Consider the following 21,761-nt stretch of genomic DNA (forward strand, 5'->3'; position numbering starts at 1 on the left):
CGCCCCTCCCCCCCCCCCCCCCCCCGGTTCAGCTCTTTTCACCTCTCTGGACTCGGGACCTTCCTGTCCCCACACAGGGACAGTGTGCTGGCTCTCTGGTCTCCAGCAGATTGGAAGCTCCTTGAGGCACTCAGAGAAGTCTGAAAGCCTAGCAGTCTGCATCCCCCCAGTGCCTAGGACAGACCTTGAGGGCTTTGGGATTCGCTGTGTGCTTGGACGTGCGCTGAGGCTGGGGCTTCCAGGGAAACTGATTTGGGTGCAGTTGACAACGGAGAGAGAGGTGGTGGTAGGTGACAGAGAGCTGGGCAAATCTCAGGTCTCAGCAGCTGCCATGAGGGGAGAGGAGTTATCCCAGCAAGAACAGCTCTACAAGGGGGAGAGCTGAGGACCCACAGAGCTGTGGGTGGCGGGATGCTTGAGGGAAGGGAGGGAGGCCTGGGGCCCTCGTGTGGGATTCGTGCCCTTAGGAAAGAGGCCCTTTCCCTATGAGGACGTGGCAGTGAGTGCGAAGTCTGCAACCAGAAGAGGGCCTTCACCGGAACCCAACCATGCTGCCCCCCGATCTTGGACTTCCAGCCTCCGGAACTGTGGGCAATAAGTGTTTGCTGGATTATTTTTTTAAGATTTTATTTATTTATTTGCCAGAGAGAGAGAGAGAGAGAGAGAGCGAGCGAGCGCACAAGCTGGGGGAGCAGCAGCAGAGGGAGAGGGAAAAAGCAGACTCCCCGATGACCAGGGAGCCCGATGCTGCGGGGCTCGATTCCAGGACCCTGCGATCGTGACCTGAGCCGAAAGCAGATGCTTAACGACTGAGCCACCCAGGTGCTCCAACTGTTTGCTGTTTATAAGCCACCCACTCTATGGTTTTTTGTTAGAGCAGCCTGAATGGACTGAGACCATATGTATATATTTATGATTTGTATTTTTCTGGAAGATTTGGAGAAAATAAATTTTTATGTTAATACAAACATAGCCCAGTGATGGAGCAGACTATAAAACTCACGTGCTTTTTTAAAAGATTTTTATTTATTCATTTGAGACACAGAGATACAGAGAGAGAGAGAGAGCATGAGGAGAGGGAGAGGCAGAGGGAGAGGGAGAAGCAGGCTTCCTGCTGAGCAAGGAGCCCGACGTGGGGCTCGATCCCAGGACCCCGGGATCATGAGCTGAGCTGAAGGCAGATGCTTAACCATCTGAGCCACCCAGGCGCCCCTCACGTGCTTTTTTTAGATACTTTTTTATTGTGGCAAAATATGCATAATGTAAAATTTACCATTTTAACCATTTTTTTTTTTAAGTAGGCTCCACAGGGGGCTTGAACTCATTAGCCTGAGATCAAGACCTGAGCTGAGATCAAGAGTCAGATGCTTAGGGGCACCTGGGTGGCTCAGTCGTTAAGTGTCTGCCATTGGCTCAGGTCATGATCCCAGAGCCCTGGGATCGAGCCCCGCATCAGGCTGCCTGCTCTGTGGGAAGCCTGCTTCTCCCTTTTCCACTCCCCCTGCTTGTGTTCCCTCTCTCACTGTGTCTCTCTCTGTCAAATAAATAAATAAAATCTTAAAAAAAAAAAAGAGTCGGACGCTTAACCGACTGAGCCACCCAGGTGTCCACCATTTCAACTATTTTTAAGTGTTAAGTTCAGTGACATTATTTACAGTCACAGTGTTGTACAAACATCATCACTGTCCATTTCCAGAACATTTTCATCATCACCCATTGAACAGTGACTTCCCATTTCCCCCCCTCTCCAGGCCCTGGCAACCTCTATTCTATTTTCTGTCTATAAATTTGCCTATTCTAGGGACCTCTTATAAGTGGAATCACACAATGTTTGTCCTTTTTTGTCTAGCTTATTCACTTAACATGATGTTTTTAGGGTTCATCCATGTGGTCACATGTGTCAGAATTTTATTCCTTTTGAAGGCTGAATAACATCCCATTGCATGTCTCTTCTGCATTGTGCTCAGTCATCTGCTGATGGACACTTGGGGCACTTCTACCTTTTGGCTATTGTGAACACTGCTGCTCTGAATATGGGTGTACAGATATCTGTTTGGTCCCTGCTGGGTATATGCCCAGAAGTGGAATTTCTGGATCCTATAGTAATTCTCTGGGTCATTTTTTGAGGAACCACCATACTGTTTTCCAGAGTGGTTGCACCATTTTACATTCCTACCAGAGATACACTAAGTTTTTCCAGTTTTTCTACATACTCGTCAACACTTGTTACTTTTTTTTTTTTTTTTTGATAATAACCATCCTAGTGGTGTGAAGTGGTATCTCACTGTAGTTTTGACTTAGATTTCCCTAATGACTAGTGCAGCTGAACCACAGGTTTTCATGTGCTTATCGGCCATGTGTGTGTGTTCTTTGGAGAAATGTCTACTTAAGTCCTTTGCCCATTTTTGAATTGGGTTATTGTTGTTGAATTGTAGGAGTTCTTTATATATTTTGGATATTAATCTCATCGGGTATATGGTTTGCAATATTTTCTGTTTTTCAGTCTCTCTCTCTCTCTTTTTTTTTAAGATTTTATGATAGAGACATAGCGAGAGAGGGAACACAAGCAGGGGGAGTGGGAGAGGGAGAAGCAGGCTTCCCGCGGAGCAGGGAGCCCGATGCGGGGCTTCATCCCAGGACCCGAGGACCATGACCTGAGCCGAAGGCAGACGCTTAATCACTGCGCCACCCCGGCGCCCTTGTTTTTCACTCTCTTGATAGTACCCTTTGATGCACAAAATTTTTTGATTTTCATATGCATTTTTAAGGTAAAGCAGGAGTATGAAGGAGGCTTGGGGCTGCTCTTAGACTCTGCCCACTCCTGTCCCCCACCTTCCCTAGTGCAAGTTAAACCCTCTGTGATGGTGAGGACCATTTGGTGGTCCTCTGAGAGGGGCCTTCTGGCACAGTAATGGGATGGAAACTCTGCCTCAGTTGCCTCCTGGGCTCTGTGCTGTTTTCTGTTTAACATGAAGGAGACCTAAACAGGAGCCCCAGGGGAAGGGGGGAATCAGAGGGGGGCTGGCCAGCCCGTCTGGGCAGAAAGGGGTGACTGTCCTCTCTCCTGTCCTCCCCACTGTCTACTCATGAATCCTGAACTCCCTCTGTGAACGTTGCTTCTTTGGGTCAAATATATGACTTCTTGTCTGTAATGCCATTGATGAAATTCATGCATCCAGTGGTAACTTGGATTAGAGACCTCTCAGGAGCTTCCTGATCTCATGTTTCTAGTTTTCTAAAGCAAGCATGGGAAAAATTCCCTAGCAAACAGCCTTCTTTGTTTTTGCTACATATGCCCGACTATGAGTTTTTTGTTTTCCAGCATATTTTTTTTTTTCAGAAAAGAGGAAGTGGCATAATAGTTGGGTCCATCCAGAGTTTTTACGTTTGGGGCCACTGCATTCCTTTATTTTGAACAATTGGCTGGCTGTATGGGCTGTTTGGGGGAGATACAGTAACCCGAAACTCTCCCCGTCCGTGCTTGTTTGGATCCTTCGAGAGGGCACCTGACGCACACAAGCAAATGAAAGAGACAGAAAATGTAATACAGATGGAGATTTAGGCAGAAAGTCTAACACCCAGATTGAGATTTATTCCCAGGGGCCCGACATCCCATTTGTGAGAACTGGTTTTGTTATAAAGGAGACCTTGATCCCTTTCAAGAGCAGAGTAGGAAGATGGAAAGAATAGCCATTGCAGGGGCACCTGGGTAGCTCGGTCGTTAAGCGTCTGCCTTCGGCTCAGGTCATGATCCCAGGGTCCTGGGATCGAGTCCCGCATCGGGCTCCCTGCTCGGCGGGGAGCCTGCTTCTCCCTCTCCCTCTCCCCCTGCTTGTGTTCCCTCTCTCGCTGTGTCTCTCTCTGTCAAATAAATACATAAAATCCTAAAAAAAAAAAAAAGAGTAGCCATTGCAAACTGACCCAAGCCAATCGCTCATTCACAATTTCTTTATTTCCTCAATTCCTATGTGGTGCTGTTTTACGAGCTCTGAAATCAGGATTCTTTGCCAATCAGTGATATCATCTCCTGATTATGATTGGCAGCATTTTTTCCCCTGGGACACAAAACAGTGGTGTCACTTCCAGCTGAGAGTGTCTGGAAGTGCGTTGAGATGCAGTCGTGGGCTCTATCAGTGTTTAGAGGTACCTGAGAGCGAGGGGACCCCCACACCCTCACTGCCAGGCGGCACGGTGCAGTGAGTCTCAGGCCGAGTTCCACCGCCATGCACCTGTTTTTCAGCAGGTGCAGAAGCAGGACGGCCTATTCTGTGGGCAGGAGATTCCCAACCCTCTGCTCTCTTAGGATCACTTTTGCGTAACTTTTCTGTAAGCACGTGCAAGGTTGATACAACATTTGTCTGGGGGCCTGCATCAGCTGGACTTCCTGGCTTTAGGCTCCTGAATCCTCCCTACAGGGCTCACCTGGACTCATTCAGAGGGGAGCCGCCCTGGGGCATCCGTCGCCATCCCCGCTCATGCAAGAGGAAGGGCGCCTGGGCCATCCTTATCAGCTCCCATGTCTTCTCTTCCACTCATTTCTCCAATTAAACAGCACCCATTGTGCTAATTCGCAAACTCTTTGGTGTGGATCAGAAATAACCCCAGCTGAACCACAGGTGTGGCCTCTGGAGTGTGAGTTTATGGTTAGTCTTTCAAATGCTAATTCACCACCACCCCAGGGTTATGGGTTAGACCTAACAATTTCATATCACACTGTCTCAAGTGTTTGAAAGCAAATCATGGGGAGTATAATAATAGCAAATGAATACTTCTGACTCAGGATACATCTTGTAGCAGCAGCTTAATTAAACACAGCTTCTCTAAAGTATAGACTTCGGGGACTCCTGGGTGGCTCAATCGGTTAAGGGTCCTGACTCTTGATATCTTGATTTAGGCTTTGATCATGATCTTAGGTCGTGATCTCAGGGTTGTGAGATGGAGCCCCACATGGGGCTCTGCACTGGGCCTGGAGCTGGCTTGAGATTCTCTCTCTCCCTCTCCTCTGCCCCTCCCCCCCACCACATGTTCTGTCTCTCAAAAAAACACAGACTTCAAATAACTTATATATGGAAATGAGAATATTTTTTACTTAAACTATATTAGTAATTCCAAAACGTGGCCATAGTTATGAAGATACTGTTATCGAAGATGCATGTGAAGATTTTGAATACGCTAACTTCTGTGAGATGTGAGTGGAAAAAGCAGTATTTTAAAATTAGTATGTTGGATATAGGAAGGGATTCTAATATGTCTAGCCACGTTAGTAAGTTAATGTTAGAGATTGTGTACTAGTTCATTTGCATCCCTAGAAGTTACACATTTTTTGGACCCTCTCATTGGGAAGATAGGCCATCAACTTCTATTCAGCAACCTTATATGTAGACCTATTTGGGAGGTTACAAGTTTTGCCGGCCAAGTCCACAAGGTCTGGGATCCACAGTGTATAGCATGAAATTTCTGAGGGGAGGGACCTCCAGGAATGTGGATGGAGCGCTAGCCTGAGAGGGATGAGGTGGTTAGGTGCAAATTTCACCTTGTATTAATTTTGTTTGGTCTGAAATCTGAGAAATCTGAGAGGACTAGCCGGAAATTTGATGGTGATTTTGTTGTGATAATTTGGCCTTTTTTTTTTTTTAAGTGTTTTTTAGGGCTATTTCAGGAGAACTTGGCAGGTCTTGGAGAGTATGTTATAGCACATTTTCCCCTTTCTAGCTATTTTAAAACATATTTTTAAGCTGTGGAGCCCTCATTTAAATGAAATCTCAACATGGAATGCCAATATACCAATGAAATATTGGCAAAGCTTCACATTGTGTCTCTAATGGGAACTGTCCAAAGCCTTTTTGTTTTATTCACTCTTGTTTCTAGGCCTCTGTAGACAGAGAGAGCAAACCAAGCTGCTGTTTGAAATACTGGAAATTACACTCTGGTTTTTATAGTGTTGGTGAAATTAAGAGCTTGGCGTGTGATGGGAAGTAAAAAGACTGGTGAGTTCATTTGACGTTCAATTTTATTTGCCGTGATTAAGAAGGGATACGACATATGAGTCATCTGCCACTCTTTCTGACTTTCCACGACCATCCAGGGATGTTTCACGATTTCAACAGACAGAAAGCTTTACGTTTCAGATGCAGCCTAACAATGGTTTAATGGAAGAGTTCTTACCTCCTTGGCAGAAAGACACGACACAAGAAATCTCCCGCTTTAAAAAAGCCAAGGTCAAGTCTTACCTGAGAGTTTGTCTCAACCTGATTAACAGATAAGGAGGGCCATCCTTTAGCCTTTGGGTTATAAACAGAGTAAACACTCTGCGTTGTCCATCTTCTTTCAGTAGCAAAGGGAAAGTAAGACCTAGTGCTCTGTGCTCTTCATAACCTTTATTCAAAGTCCATTTTCTTTTGAAAAGGAAACTTATGAAACCAGAAATCAAATCCAATTCTACTAGCCACTAGCTATGTGATCTCGGGCAAGCCCTATAGCTTTCCACGCTTCCATTTTCCTGCCTGTAAAATAGAAAATGAATTTTCCTCTCTGAAAATTCATAATAATAGCAAGTGTTTGTTGGACCCTTACTTTATGGCAGGCCCTTCACGTGGGTTCTGTCTTTTAATCATAACGACATCCCCATGAAGAAAGTACTACTGTTATTTCCACGTTACCCTTAGGGAAACTGAGGCACGGGTGTTAACGTTCCTTGCCCAGGGTCGCACAGGAACTGATGAACCAGTCTTTGAATGCCAGTGGCTGGAATCCAGCACCCAGGCCCTTCCCCGCCCTGCCTTGCCTCCTGAGATGGCCACAGTGGGGGTGAATGAGATGGGCTGGGGGGCAAGGTGACCAGTACAGGCTTGGTGCAGTGTGAGTGAGAGTTTCCCTCCTTCTCAGGGTGACTTGTGCTGGCTAGTTGGGTGTCTCCTCTCTTTCTTTATACATTTCTTGGGGACAGTGACTGTCTTATTCATCTTGTTTCCCCGTGCAGTGAAAGAAGAGAATGGTATGGAGGATGCCTACTTCCCTCCATTCTTTGTGTCACAAACCGATACAATTTTTAAAATATTTATTTATTTATTTTAGAGAGAGAGAGCGAGCGAGCAAGCATGAACGGGGGAGGAGCAGAGGGAGAGGGAGAGAGAGAATCCTCGAGCAGACTCCCCGCTGAACATGGAGCCTGATGTGGGGCTCAATCCCAGGACCCTGAGCTCATGACCTGAGCCGAAACCAAGAGCCAGCCGCTTAACCGACTGTGCCACCCAGGCGCCCCAAACCCATACAATTTTTATATCTGTTAAATTCTCACCTTGTCCTTCAAGCTGTAGCAACCCACAGAGAATCCTTAACTACTCAGTTAGCCTTACCACTACTTGTCACATGATAAACATGCAGCAAACAGTGGCTGAATGAAGAAATGGGTGACTCATATGCTATTGTCATTACCCTTTATGTTTGCAGTTTACTCTGGTCATCCTATTGGGATGGTGTGTGCTGGGCGAGTAGGGGACCATTTCTTTTCCTTGCCTTGCCCATGACATTGAGGCTACTCGAGGAAGAACCAGAGGACCAAGGTGGGCAGGTCTCTGGAGACCAGCCTTGGTCCCGTTATTGTTGGAGGATTTCCTGGTGTGCCTGAGGTCCCCCCAGTACCGGACCTCCACCTCGTGGCCTGCCACTGGGTGAATTCGTGGTGCTTCGGAGAGTGTTGGGAGTCTTGGTAATTAGGACTGTAAAACCGAGAGAACCAAGGTGTGCTGTGGCCCACTCACGTCAATGTTGTTTGCAAAGTATTAACTTTTATTTTCTTTAACCTAAGTAAAATATGCTTTCAAAATTATTTTCTTAAAAATGTATTTTCTGCATTATTCTGTAACTTGGATCGGAAATTTTACACAAGTTTTTATGGTGGTAAAATATGCACAATGTAAAATTGACTATTTTAACCATTTTTAAGCGTATCATTCGGTGACATCATGGTCAGAATGTTGTGCAACCATCACCACCCCCGTTTCCAGAACTTTTTATCATCCCAGACGGAAACTCAGTACCCATTACACAACAACGCCCCATTCTTCCGCCAACCCAGCCTCTAATCCCCTTTTTGTCCGTGTGAATTTGCCTAGTCTCGGTACCTCGTATAAGTGGGATCATCGAACATGTGTCCTTTTCTGACTGGCTTGTTTCCCTTAGCATAATGTTTTCAAGTTTCATTGATGTTGAAGCACAGATCAACAATATCATTCCTTTTTAAGACTGAATAATATTCCATCGTCTGCATAGACTGTATTTTGTTTTTTTGTCTGCTGGTGGACACTTGGGTTGTTTCCGCATTTGGAATATTGTGAATAATACTTACATCAATGGTTTTAAGAAAGAAGCAAATTTATGGCAGTGAAACACAAATACATTGTGTTTGCTACAGAGTTCCAGATACTAACACATAAAACATAAGGAACTATAATAAGCATCAAAGTATAAACAAACCACAAAAAACAAAACACACTGTAAGTTCAGAGGATGAGCAACCATTGCTTTAATGAATGGTGTTAAACAAGCATTTCGCTGAAGGCCCAGCATGAGCCACGCATACACCCTGAGTTTCCGGCCATCCCAGGAGGTTCCTTTCCAAGCACCTGAGCAGGTAGCTTTGCTTGCAGGCAGAGGCGGCGGTTGGTGTCACACGAGAAGTACAGGCAAGGTCTCTGGACCTTCAGAGGCAGGGAATTCCTCGGGGTGGGGGGGAGGGGGGGCTCTAAGGAGGTGGCAGATCTTGGCCCAGTGGTGATGGGAGCAGGGGAGGCATTAACCAGGGTAAATTCCTAGCACTGCTCTTTCTCAGCTAAACCCAGCTGGCAAGTTTCTGTTTCTTAGGTGTGTCCTGAGGGTTTCGGGTCCCTCTAGCTCACATTACTCACAGCTGTTAAGCAGTCTTAATCCTGCATTTAAACAGCCTTGTTACTCGGAGTTGCTGTGTCTCCAACAAGTGCCTCGGATTTACTTGTCTGGTTCGTGTGTGTGTCTCAGGGCAACAATGCCCGTCGGCCTTCTGGAAGAGCTGCTTTTCTTTGGGTGATCGGGGGCATGGCCCTTGTCCTCGTCTGCCCACTGAGTGGACACAGACTTGGGATCACACGGTCTGCCCACGATGCAGCCAAGAGCCAGCCACTCCTGCTCTCCCCTAGCCACACAACCTTAGAGAAGTCATTCTGCCCCTCTGGCCCTGATGTCCGACGTGAGGGGACCCGGTGGCCTCCGTGGCCCTTCTGGCTCTCCAACTTTATGATCACCCATATCATGAGTGAATGACCCCCCTCCAGCACTCTTGGAATAAATGACTCAGTGCTCTGATAGTTCTGTTGCTGTTTTTAAGGAAGCCTGATTATTTTGCCATCACAAGCAAGTGTTTGTTCCGTGGTTAAACAATCTGACAGTCTTGATCCAGCTGGAGTTGGGCTGAGGCTGACTGGATTTCTTCACGCCGTCCTCTTTCAGGGAAGTAGCCCGGGTACCGACCGGCCACAGGCACCCTGGGCATTGTCAGGACTCTGAGCTGGTGACGGGGAGCTGCGGTCCACCACCGGCCTTCCCCCCCCAACCCAGCTTCAAGATGCTGAGCCTGAAGCTGCCCCGGCTGTTTAGCATCGACCAGATGCCCCAGGTATGTGCTGTGGGTCCGGTGGTTGAGTTCCGGGCAGTGACGAGGGCGCTGTGTGGTCTCTGCCCCGGGTGGGGAGCGGGGGGTGCCGGCTTTGTCTTCAGCCAGCAGCCCCGTCTCCCCTACCTACACTGAACCTGGAAATGGGCGGGATCCTGAGACTGTTGGCATTGTAACCCTTCCCTGTGACGTCTGTATTTCATCCCGAAGCAAAGTCTTTCTTGAGACTCCACATTCGAGCTGAAGACATGTAGCCAGTGGCGTCCTGCTGGGTAGACGTTTCCTTTGGGCCCCTCCCTGGGGTGCTGGAAAGCAGGCCAGGGCTCAAGTCGCCTCGGGTGTGTGGCTTTGCCCTTGTCCGTATCACTTGCAGGAGTGAGGAGGAGGGTGGTCTCGTGGGCCTCAGCCCTGGCCCCATCGTGGACTCCTGGGCCCCGGAGCTCACAGGCGGCCACTCCAAGACACCTGGTAGGCCTTGACAATCCGCATCTGTAAGCGGCCTGAGGTGAGGCCCCTCTGCCGGCGCACCCCCCTTCCCTGGCAGAGCAAACGTCACTTCTTAACACTCTCTTGTTGCCGCGTCACATTCCCTTCCTTTTTGACTGAAGACGAGCCAGGGTGGGAAGTTTCATCTGGAGGATGTCACAGACTGAAGGGAGACCCTTCCACGCTGCTGACTGCCAAGCACTTCCGACTTCCCTCAGAAGCCTAAGTCCTGGGCGTGCTCAGCCCCGCGCACAGAGATGAGGAGCGGGCAGCCTGCCAGGCTCTGTCCAAAAGCCTGTGCGGCTGGGTGGCTGCAGCTAGGTGGCACTGGGGGGTGATGGGACATGGGGCAGAGCAGTCTGGTGGGAAGAGGCGAGGGACACAGTAGGTGACAGACAAATTAAAAATGAGGCTGGCCTCACAGAACGCCTCCTGTGTGTTCCCAGGGCCGTGCCTCCTCCTGGTGCGGTTCTCCACTGGCTTCTACCCACAGACCACCAGTGGCTGCGATTAGTGGGAGCACGGGTGATTCTTTGATTCATCCACTCACGAAATTTTTCTTGACGCCCTGCCATGTGCAAGGTGTCACTCCGCACCGGACTCTGAATAATCCCATACAAATCCTGCCCCTAAGGATTGTAAAATATGGACTCCCGCTTCTGTTGCCAAATGGGTGAGGGTGTGTCCTGAAAGACCCAGAGGAGGGACCGGTTACTTCCATCATGGGGGAAGAAGGGCTCAGGGCGATCTTTAAGATGGCTTGAGGGTGGGTCGGAGGTGGGAGGTGGGCCGACCAGAACAGGTGGCAGGACGGGTGTGGACAAAGGCCTGGGGACAGGGAAGCAGCGAGCAGGCGTGGGGACTCTTGGAAGAGGGGTCATGGGTGCTGCTGAGATGTCTCCCTGGGTGTTTTGGGCAAGCTCGCATTCAGAGCATGTGCCCAGGAAAGACGTGAAGGGGGAAGTGAAGGTCTCAATGGCTACTTTGTGGGCTTCTGAAGTGTGGGGATCCTGAAGACGAGGGCCAGAAAACCCTGGAGGGCTAAAGAGGAACGTGTCTCCTCTGTCCAGGTTTTCACAGAGGTTGGAGGTGACAGTGTCTTTTTTGGTAAAATGGCGCTAGTCAGGTGGAGAACCAACATCGCGCCTCACATCCACTGTTTGCTTCGAAACCTTCCTTGGGCACCTACATCCACTACCGGGCTTTGGGGCCCCATGCTCAAGGTTCGTGAGGCCGTGGAGCGAACAGTGGCTCTGCCTGCCTGGAGGGTACTTTTATTTGAAGATTTGCTGGGGGAGCGGGACAGAAATGTTTGTTGTTAAAACAGGTGCAAGCATATTGAGAAAAATGCATACGTAATTTGCATGAATATTTAGAATAGACCTCCTACAAATGCTAAGCTTATTTTTGGTGGGCTCTTTGGGTTCTGATCCCCAGTCTGTGGAGTGACCTTGGGCAAGATACTTAATTTCCCTACCTCAGTTTCTGCACCTGTAAAATGGGGTGATGGGAATATCTGCTTCCTGGGGTTACGGTTATGAGATGGCCCGTGTGAAGTGCCCGGCACATGGGGTCAAGTCAGTAATGTCGGCTGCAGTTACCATCATCAGGTCTTCGTACAGGGACCCTGGATAGCCTCTCCTTTAGCATATTAATGAGCTGTGTGGACTGGGCCACTTCCCCACCCTCTCTGAGCCTAAGTTTCCTGATCTGTAAAGTGGAGATAATATCTGTTAATTTAGTCTCACAGGGCTATTGTGAGGGTCCAAGAAAAATGAAATAGAACAGTGGGATTATTATGAAAGAACGGAAGCATAGCCAGATGGTGTGGTGTTGGGTAGGAGGGCTTGGGCCCTAAGGACCCAGGAGCCAACTCAATAGGCAAATGGTTTCTCCAGCTCAGGGTTTCTCAAAGTGGGTGCTTGGATCCCCGCCATCAGAATCATCAGGAGCTTATTAAAATACAATATGAATGGGTACCTGGGTGGCTCCCGTTGGTTAAGCATCTGCCTTTGGCTTGATCATGACCTTGGGGTTCTGGGATCGAGCCCCACGTCGGGCTCCCTGCCAAGCAGGGAGTCTGCCTGTCCCTCTCCCTCTGCCCCTCTCCCCTGCTTATGCTCTTGCTCACATGTGTTCTCTCTCTCATGAATAAGATCTTTAAAAAAAATACAATATGAAGCATGATTGCAGGCATCTTTATATTGTTCTTGATTTTAACGAAAAGGAATGCTTTCAGGGGTGCCTGGGTGGCTCAGTCGTTAAGCGTCTGCCTTCGGCTCAGGTCGTGATCCCAGGGTCCTGGGATTGAGCCCCGCATCGGGCTCCCTGCTCAGTGGGAAGCCTGCTTCTCCCTCTCCCACTCCCCCTGCTTGTGTTCCCTCTCTCGCTTGTCTCTCTGTCAAATAAATAAATAAAATCTTAAAAAAAAAAAAAAGGAATGCTTTCACCATTTCATCATTTAAAATAATGTAGCTCTATGTGTGTCTGTGTGTGTGTATGTAAATAACTTTTATCGAGTCAAGGATATTCCTTTCTACCCCTTGTTTTCTAGGATTTTTTCCCTTTAATTAGGAATGAAATTTACAGAACCCTTTTTTTCCCTATCAATGCATCTTTTGAGATGGTCGTGTATGATTTGTTTAAGTTATTAGCGTGGTGAATTACACCGACCAGTTTAGTAATGTTTAAGTCAACCTTGCATTTAAATAAAACTTGGTCATGATGTAATATCTTTTTAATGTATTGCTGGAATCAGCTAGTGTTTTGTTTAGGAACTTTTTTTTTTTTTTTACTTGAGAAAGAGAGAGAGAGCACAAGCAGGGGGAGAGGGAGAGGGAGAGGGAGAATCAGTTTCCCTGCTGAGCAAGGAGCCCATGCGGGGCTTGATCCCAGGGGCTTGATCCCCGGAACCTGAGATCATGACCTGAGCCAAAGGCAGATGCTTAACCGACTGAGCCACCCACGTGCTCCTGTTCAGGAGCCTTAATTCTAATGAGTTGACTTGTAATGTTTCCTTCGGATACTGCCATTGTCTAGATTTGGGTTATGATTGTGCCAACCACAATGAGTTGGAGAGCCTTTCTTATTTGTTCTATGGAAAACTTCGTATAATATTAGATTTCTGTGTTCCTGAGTGGGTCATAGAAGGTACCTGCATGATTGTCCCGCAGGGCCACCACCTTGCGCCCCTCCCACCCAGGGGAGCACCGTTACCTGCTAATCTACATGTATGGCAGCCTGTGGAGTGGTGGATGGAATGACTCATCTTGCAGCTGAATTTTCTGTGTGGGAAGTTGTTTTTTTTTTTTTTATAACAGCTTTGTTGAGATATAATTCACATACCATAAAATTCATCCTTTAAAAGTACGCAGCCCCGGGGGTTTTAGTATGGTGACATACACAAAGTCTGTTGCACAAACTCTCACCATGGTCAATTTTAGAACAGTTTCATTACCCTAGAAAGAAACTCTGTACCCATTAGCAGTCATTTCCTACTTGCCATGGCAACCACTGATTTACTTTCTGTCTCTGTGGATTTGCCTCCTCTCCGTAATTCATATAAACGTGATTGTATAATAGGTGGCCTTTTGCAAATGCCTTCTTTCACTGAGCATAAATGTTTTCAAGGTTCATTCATGCTGTACCATGTATTAGTACTTCATTTGTTTTGTGGCTACATAATATTCCATCGTATGGATGTACCGCTGTTTGTTTATTCATTCATTAGTTGATGGACCCTTGAGTTTCTGTTTTTTTGGCTGTTACAAATAATGCTGCTATGAACATTTGAGTATACGTTTTTGTATGAACATGTTTTCAGTTCTCTTAAGTACACGCCTAGGAGTGGAATGTTGGATCATGTGGTAACTCTATGCTGAACTATTTTTTTTATTGCAGTATAATACATTTTACATAAAATTTACCATCTTACCCAATTTTAAGTGCACAGTTCAATGGTATTAAATATATTCACATTGTTGTGCAGCGAGCACCATCATATATCTCCATAATTCTTTTTATCTTGTAAAACTGAAACTCTATACCCATTAAACAATAACTCCCCATTTCCCCCTCCCCTTAGCTTCTGAAAACCGTCCTTCTACTTTCTGTCTTTATGATTTTGACTATTCTGGTACCTTCTATAAATGGAATCATACAGTGTTTGTCTTTTTGTGACTGGCTTATTAATTTCACTTAGCGTAATGTCCTTAAGGTTCATCCATGTTGTACATGTCAGAATTTCCTTCATTTTTATGGCTGGATAATATTCTTGTATGTATCTACCAGATTTTGCTTACTCATTCCCTCATCAATAGATACTGGATTACTTCTGTGTTTTAGCTGTTGTGAATAATGCTGCTATGAACATAGGTGTACAGATATTTCTTTGAGATCTTGCTTTCAGTTCTTTTGGGTATATAACCAAAAGTGGAATTGCTGGATCATTTGGTAATTCTATTTGTAATTTTTTGAGGAACCACCATACTGTTTTCCACAGTGGCTGTGCCATTTTATGTTCCCATCAACAGCTCACAAGGGTTCCAGTTTCTCAACATCCTTGTGAACACATGTTTTCTGGTTTTGTTTGTTTGTTTGTTTTTTAACAGTAGTCATCCCACTGTGTAGGATGTATTTTTGATTTGCATTTCCCTAACGATTAGTGAGGTTGAACATCTTTTCTTGTGCTTATTGTCTGTTCGTGTATCTTCTTTGGAGAAATACCTGTTCAAGACTTTTCCTCATTTTTAAATTGAGTCATTTGTCTTTTTGTTGTTGAATCATAAGTGTTCTTTACATATTCTGGATATAATTCCCTTATCAGATATATGACTTGCAAATATTTTCTCCCATTCTGTGCACCGTCTTTTCACTTTACTGATGGTATCCTTTGAAGCACAAAAGTGTTAAATTTTGCTATTATCTATTTTTTTATTATTTTCTTTTTTTATTTATTTTTATTTGTTTTTTTAAAGATTTTTATTTATTTATTTGACAGAGAGATAGAGAGCAAGCACAAGTAGGCAGAGTGGCAGGCAGAGGGAGAGGAAGAAGCAGGCTCTCCGCTGAGCAGGGAGCCAGGACCCTGGGATCACGACCTGAGCCGAAGGCAGCCGCTTAACCGACTGAGCCACCCAGGCGCCCCTATTTTTTTTATTATTTTCTTGCTTGTGATTTTGGTGTCCTATCTAAGAATCCTTTGGCTAATTTGAGGTCATGAAGATTTAGTTCTATATTTTCTTCTAAGAGTTTTATCTCTTACATTTAGGTCTGTGATCCATGTTTGAGTTAATTATTGTATGTGGCGTGGGATAGGAGTCCAACTTTCTTCTTTTTATGTATATATATGTTGGTATCAAGTAGTTCCAGCATCATTTTTTGGTAAGACTATTCCTTCTTCAATAAATTGTTTTGGCCCTTTTATTGAAAGTCAATTGAGTATAAATGTGAGGGTTTACTTCTGGACTCTAACTTCTGTTCTGTTGATTTGTCTGTTCTTATGCCAATACCACCCCGTCTTCGTTACTGTAGCTTTGTAGTAAGACTTGAGAAATGTGGATCTTTCAACTTTGTTTTTCCTTTTCCAGATTGTTTGACTGTTCGGGGTCTCTTGCATTTCCATATGAATTTAAGGATCAGCATGTCAATTTCTGCAAAATAAATGAACAAAAAGGCAGCTGGGATTTATTTTAGGGATTGCATTGAATCTGTTGATCAATTTGGGGAGCATTACCATCTTAACAATAGTAAGTCTTTTAATCTGTGAACATGGGATGTCTTTGCATTTATTTAGGTCTTTAATTTCTTTCAGTGATATTTTGTAGTTTTCAGTGCACAGGTCTCATACCATTAAAAGAGTTTTTGAAATTTATTCCTAAGCATTGTATTGTTTTTGATGTTGCTGTACATGGAATTATTCCCTTTAATTCATTTTCAGATTGTTCATTGCTAGTATATAAAAATAAACCTAAGTTTTGGGTATATTGATCCTACATTCTGCAACCTTGCTGAACTCATTTATTAGTTCTAATAGTTTTTTAGTGGATCCTTTAGGATTTCCTATATGTGAGATTATATCACCTGAAAATATAGTTTTGCATCTTGCTTTCCTATCTAGATGCCTTTTCTTTCTTTTCCTTGTCCAGTTGACCTAGCTGGAACGTCCACCCTGATATGGCATGGAAGTGGTGAGAGCAGACGTCCTTATCTTGTTCCTGATCTTAGGGGGAAAGCATTCCATTTTCCAGCACTAGGTGTGTTAGCTGTGAGTTTCTCATAGGTGGCCTTTACTAGGTTGAAGAAGTTTAAAAAAATTTTTCTTTTAAGATTTTATTAATTTATTGAGAGAGAGAGAGTGGGGAGAGGGGCAGAGGGGAAGGGGGAAAGGGAAAGGGAAAGAGAAAATCTCAAGCAGACGTCAGGCAGACTCCTCCCTGAGCGCAGAGCCCGTCATGGGGCTCAAGGAGAGGCTCAAGGCAGGGCTCCACGGGGAGGGGTGGGGGGTGCTGCACACGGGGCTTGACCTCACACACTGAGATCATGACCTGAGCTGAAACCAAGAGTCTGAGGCTTAATGGACTGAGCCACCCAGGTGCCTCTGGGTTGAAGGAGTTTTATTCCTATTTTGTCAAGTGTCTTTGTATCGTGAAAGAGTATTAGATCTTGTGAAATGCTTTTTCTGTGTCTATTGACATAATCATGTGGTTTTGCTTTTTTCTCCTCTTAATCTTGCCAGTTTGTCTTTTTTTTTTTTTTTTAATATTTGAAAAGAGGTGGATTTGTGGCTCAGTGGAGCCTCTCTGTTATGTATTTTATATCTCTAGTGTCTGTTATTTTTTATTATTTTATTTCTGCTTTGGGTTCCTTTTGCTGTTTCTTCTCTAACTTCTTAAGTTAATTATACTCTGCCTTCTAATGTCAGCAACTGAGTACATATATTTCCCTCAAGTACTGCTTTTACTGCAGACCACATGTGCTTTTTGAATTCATTTCTAATTTCCATTTTGATTTCTTATGTAACTTAAAATTGCTTAGAAGTGTGTGTGTATTTTTTTAATTCCCCCAAAGTCTGGAGTTTTGTTATTGATTTAAATTAATTGATTGCAGCCTGAGAGTGTCTTCTGTATAATTCCCATCCTTGAAATTTGTTCAGACTAGCTTTATGGTTTAACACCTGATCAGTTTTCATAAATCTTCTAAGTGTGCCTGAAAATAATGTATAATCTTCAATTGTTGGGGGCAGTATTGCATATATGTCCTGTAAGTTCAAAAATTTGTTTATTATTACTAATTTTATTCTGTCTGATCTATCCAGCATTGAGATATGTTAAAATCTTCCACCATGATGGCAGATTTGTGAATTACTCCTCGTACATAAGTCAGTTTTTGCTTTATATATTTTGAGCCTGTGTTTTTTAGGTACATCCGAATTTATGCAATATCTTCCTAGTGCAGTAAATTTCTTAATATTTTATAGTGATTCTCTTGCTAAGTAGTAATGCTTTCTATCTTAGAATCTGTCCCACAGTCATATAGCAACTCCAGCTTTGTTGTTTTTGTTATTTTTCTGGTTTATTTCCTTCCTTCCTTTGACTTTTAATGCCTCCCTTTCCTTATATTTTAACTGTATCTCATGTAAATGGCACACCGTTGGGTTTTATCTAGTTTGACAGTATTTGTCATTTAACTGGACAGTTTAGTCTGTTTATGTTTATAAAGATTATTGATATATTTACATTTATTTTGATCATCTTATGTGGTTTCTATTTGTTATTTTCTCTGTTGAGTTGTCCTTTCCTTTCTTGTTTTCTTTGGATTGAGTTTTACATCCTTATTTCTTTTTGCCTTTTAACATTTGATTTTCTCCTCCACTTGTTTTATAGTTAATATCTAGAAACATGCTCTATATTAGCCTGGTGGCTACTCCAGCATCATAACATGAAAAATTATACTAGGCAGGAAGGGCAAGGCCTCTGCTGACCACACAGAATGTTCTAGAATGGGGTTTGTCCTTCAGACTTACCCCAAATGAGAAAAGGAAGCCAGGACTTCATATCCACCATCAGTGGATGTGTGTGCTGCTGCTGGGCAGGGAGTATAACGTGGTCAGTGTAGTGGCCTTTGCCAAAAGAAGTTCCCATAGAGGGATGGGTGGCTCAGTTCTGAAGGAGGGCAGTGTTCCCTGCTGAGTGCATCATGATATCTACTACAAGAAGACACCCTGCTTTAACTGACCTGATCTAGATGTCACATTAAGTAGAAATAGTCACATGGCCCCAACCCTAACTGCAGAAAAGGCTGAGAAACGTAGGAAAGCAAATGGGATATTTGGTGAACCCCAACTGTCCCTGCCACACCTAACTTCTTGGATCTGAGGACTGGCAACGTTCAAAAATTTCTAGAAGCCTAAGTTTGTCTTCAAATATCACAACGAAACCATTGTATTTTTCTCTTTTTGGAGAAATATTCTCTAATTTGGTTTTTCTTTCCTTTTTTTTAAGATTTTATTTATGAGAGAGAGAGAGAGAGTGAGCAAACATGGGTGGGGGGGAGGGGTAGAGGGAGAGGGAAAAGCAAGCTCTCCGCTGAGCAAGGAACCCAATGCAAAGCTCGATCCCGGGACCTGGGGATTGTGACCTGAGCCGAAGGCAGATGCTTAACCAACTGAGCCATCCAGGCGCTGTTTGTTTTTCATATCTACCTCTTAATCTCCCTGAACTGCTTTCTTTGAATCTGCTTTCAGTTCACTAATTTTCTCTTCAGTGAGATCTGTCTGCTATTTATCCCTTCAGTGACTTTTTATTTCAGTGTTTAACTTCCGAGTTATATTAGATTCTTTTTAAGTCTATTTTCATTAATATTTTTAAGCTATTTCTTTAAACATATTGAACATACTGATTTTATATTTCAGCATCTATTCCTTGAGCTTTCTTTCTGCCATCGATGGTTTTTGCTGTTTCTGAGGCCTGGTGCTGGTTGCAGGCATGGGCGTGCTTGTTGTGTTAAAGCAGAAGTCCCCCAGAAAGGATTTGCATTTGCTTTTGTTACTTACCTGAGGGAGCCACAAAACTTTGACCTCTATTTATTTGTAACCACTTTAATTTTACTACTGGAGATTTCTTGGACCATAGAAGTAGTGTGGGCTTGGATCAGAAAGCCATATGAAATCTAGCTGATGGTTCTGAATTCTGGGGAGAGATTGTTTCAGAGAGACAATTTTCCTTAATGTCTCCTTCCGCCTGGTGGGATTTGTTTCACATTCTTTCACCTTTAGAGTCCTAGCCTTAATGGCAAAGTCTGCCTTTGAGGGGCTGTAGGGTTCATCTTTTATTTGCAGAGCCTAGGAGCAGAAACTCTGAAGGCACCTTCCCACATGGGGCTCCCAGTTGCCCTTTGTTAGGGAGATTTGTTACTTTCTTACTTTTGTTGCCATCTTGCTGATACATTTATCCAACAGACGATGCAGAGTTCATCTAGCATTTTCATTGTTTTAGTCAGAAGGATCTTCCGTGACATCTTTCTTCCCAAGCCAGAAGGCCCCCAGCCATTCTTTCCGGTGCTTCCCCCATCGTGGGTAGAGGGTCCCAGTGACCTTTCCCTTCTGAGAACTCTGCTCATGCCTAGCATTTCCATCCACCATAGCAATCGCTCGTTTCACTTGGGTGGTTGCAGTGAAGCATAATGGGCTTTTGCAAGCCAACAGACTAGCGGTTACATCTTGGTTCTGCTATTAATTATGGCCTTGGAAACGTCTCCCATTGAGCTTTAGTCTCCTTATCTGTAAAATGGGGTTGACAGTCTTGACCGTGCAGTCCTCCCATGATGCTCCAGTGAAACAGGGTCCGCTCCTAACATGCGCTGGGTCTGAATCAGGAGAACCGTGGAGACCACAGAATGTGTAGAAGTTACGTACGGAGCTAGCAAAGAGTTCTATAGAATGGTTCTGTCCTCCCTTGACAAATATCCCTTCATAATCACGAAAGGGTATAGGTAAAGCTCTAATTTTTATATAGCAGAAGTCAGCAAAATAGCAAAGACAACTAAATTTAATGGTTGTTGCACATATCTCTATGTTGTATTGATGGATTAAGTGATGTTTGGATGAGTAATAAAGTAAAAACATACATAATTTATAAGTTACTACATGTTTATTCCATTAAATTTATTTTTTGCCTTTATTTCAGCAAAATTATGGGTTATACTGCTGTAATCAACATTATCACATAATTTGTATTCTATTAACAGTAATTCCAAATTAGACCACTATTCTTGAGTCCCTGAGTCTTAGTTTGTTTTTTTTTTTTTTAATTAATTTCATTTGGGAGAAACTTCTGTTGAGTTTCTGCTCAGTTCTGCTAAGGTAGAACAACTGGAATTATTGGAAAATATTCTTAAAGCCATATTTAGAATCAGAAATGAACTATAACTTTTATCAAATTCAAACAGTGAAGTTGTATATGATAATTACAATTAAGAAGAAAAATTATGTCATATTTTAATTATATATACATTTCAATCTTCTATATGGCTCTTTTTACTCTCTCTTAATACCTAGATCCATAAAGTACTTACATTTGATTTTTATTTTTTCAAGAAAAAAGATACCATAAAGAAAACTGATAGAGCAATATTTTGCTTAGTGAAAATTGTACTATAATCTATAATGCTCAGAGAAGTAATCTGTATGGAAGTTATTTTCAGGATTATTTGTATGTGAATCTTCTCTTCCATAGTTCAGAGATGATTTTGTTCCTTTTTTTAAGTTTTATTTTATTCAAACATCATTTTTGTTACATATTTCGCATGTGGCTCCTTTGGTTTAGAAAAATCCTATACGTATCTAAGATAATAAATGTGTACTTTGAATCCCTTTAAAAGTGAAGTAGCCAAACCTTGATATTTTTGTAAGCTTTTGCTAACAACATCCCATCATGAATGCCTGTGAAGTGCTCAGACCCAAAATTAATGTCATTTCCTCCCCAAGATGGGGTTTGCTCTGTATTTGAGGACCCTCTGTTTCACTGATTTCTTTCCATCATCTTGCATCTTGTCTAGATGAAATCTAAGAATATAATGGCATTTATTTGGCATTCCCATGGTGTGAATCAGAGGTTTATGGTCAAGTTTGATATGCGTTTCAGCAAGCTGTCCCATCTTGGGGGCGCCTGGGTGGCTCAGGGGGTTAAGCATCTGCCTTCGGCTCAGGGCATGATCCCAGGGTCCCGGGATCGAGCCCCACATCAGTCTCTTTGCTCAGCCGGGAGTTTGCATCTCCCTCTGCCTGCCTCTTCCCCTGCTCATGCTCACATGCTCTCTCTCTCACTCTCTCAGATAAATAAAATCTTAAAAAAAAATGTCCCATATTGGAGAAGATTTGGAGAATGTTACACACCATCTTTGAATTTTCCAAAGGAAGTCATCAGTCCTCCCAGTAAGAAACCGAGACCATGTATTGCCATTTATTTCCAGCTCTCAGATTGCTTTTGGATGTTTGGTCAAATTCTGACTTTGTACTGTTGCCAGAACAAATTACTACAGACTTGGTGGCTTTAAAACATGGGTCTCACTAGGCTAAAATCAAGGTGTTGGTGGAGGCTCGAGGGGAGAATCTATTTTCTTGCCTGTTCCA

At 44.0% G+C, this 21,761-nt stretch overlaps 1 protein-coding gene across 2 annotated transcripts in view; it reads left to right on the top strand.

Annotated features, from left to right (window-relative positions):
• PAQR5 (progestin and adipoQ receptor family member 5) overlaps nt 1-21,761 on the top strand; it is a 58,421-nt gene that overhangs the window by 7,162 nt on the left and 29,498 nt on the right. For both annotated transcript variants that reach the window (XM_028100438.2, XM_028100440.2), the window contains one exon: nt 9,484-9,649. In XM_028100438.2, coding sequence (XP_027956239.1) covers nt 9,599-9,649 — 51 coding nt within the window. In that variant the 5' untranslated portion in view covers nt 9,484-9,598. The remainder of the gene's footprint in view (nt 1-9,483; nt 9,650-21,761) is intronic.

This window comes from Eumetopias jubatus, unplaced genomic scaffold, assembly GCF_037043125.1.
Source record: "Eumetopias jubatus isolate StellerSeaLion01/CBP00866 unplaced genomic scaffold, mEumJub1_p1.0 scaffold_7, whole genome shotgun sequence".
NCBI lineage: Eukaryota > Metazoa > Chordata > Mammalia > Carnivora > Otariidae > Eumetopias > Eumetopias jubatus.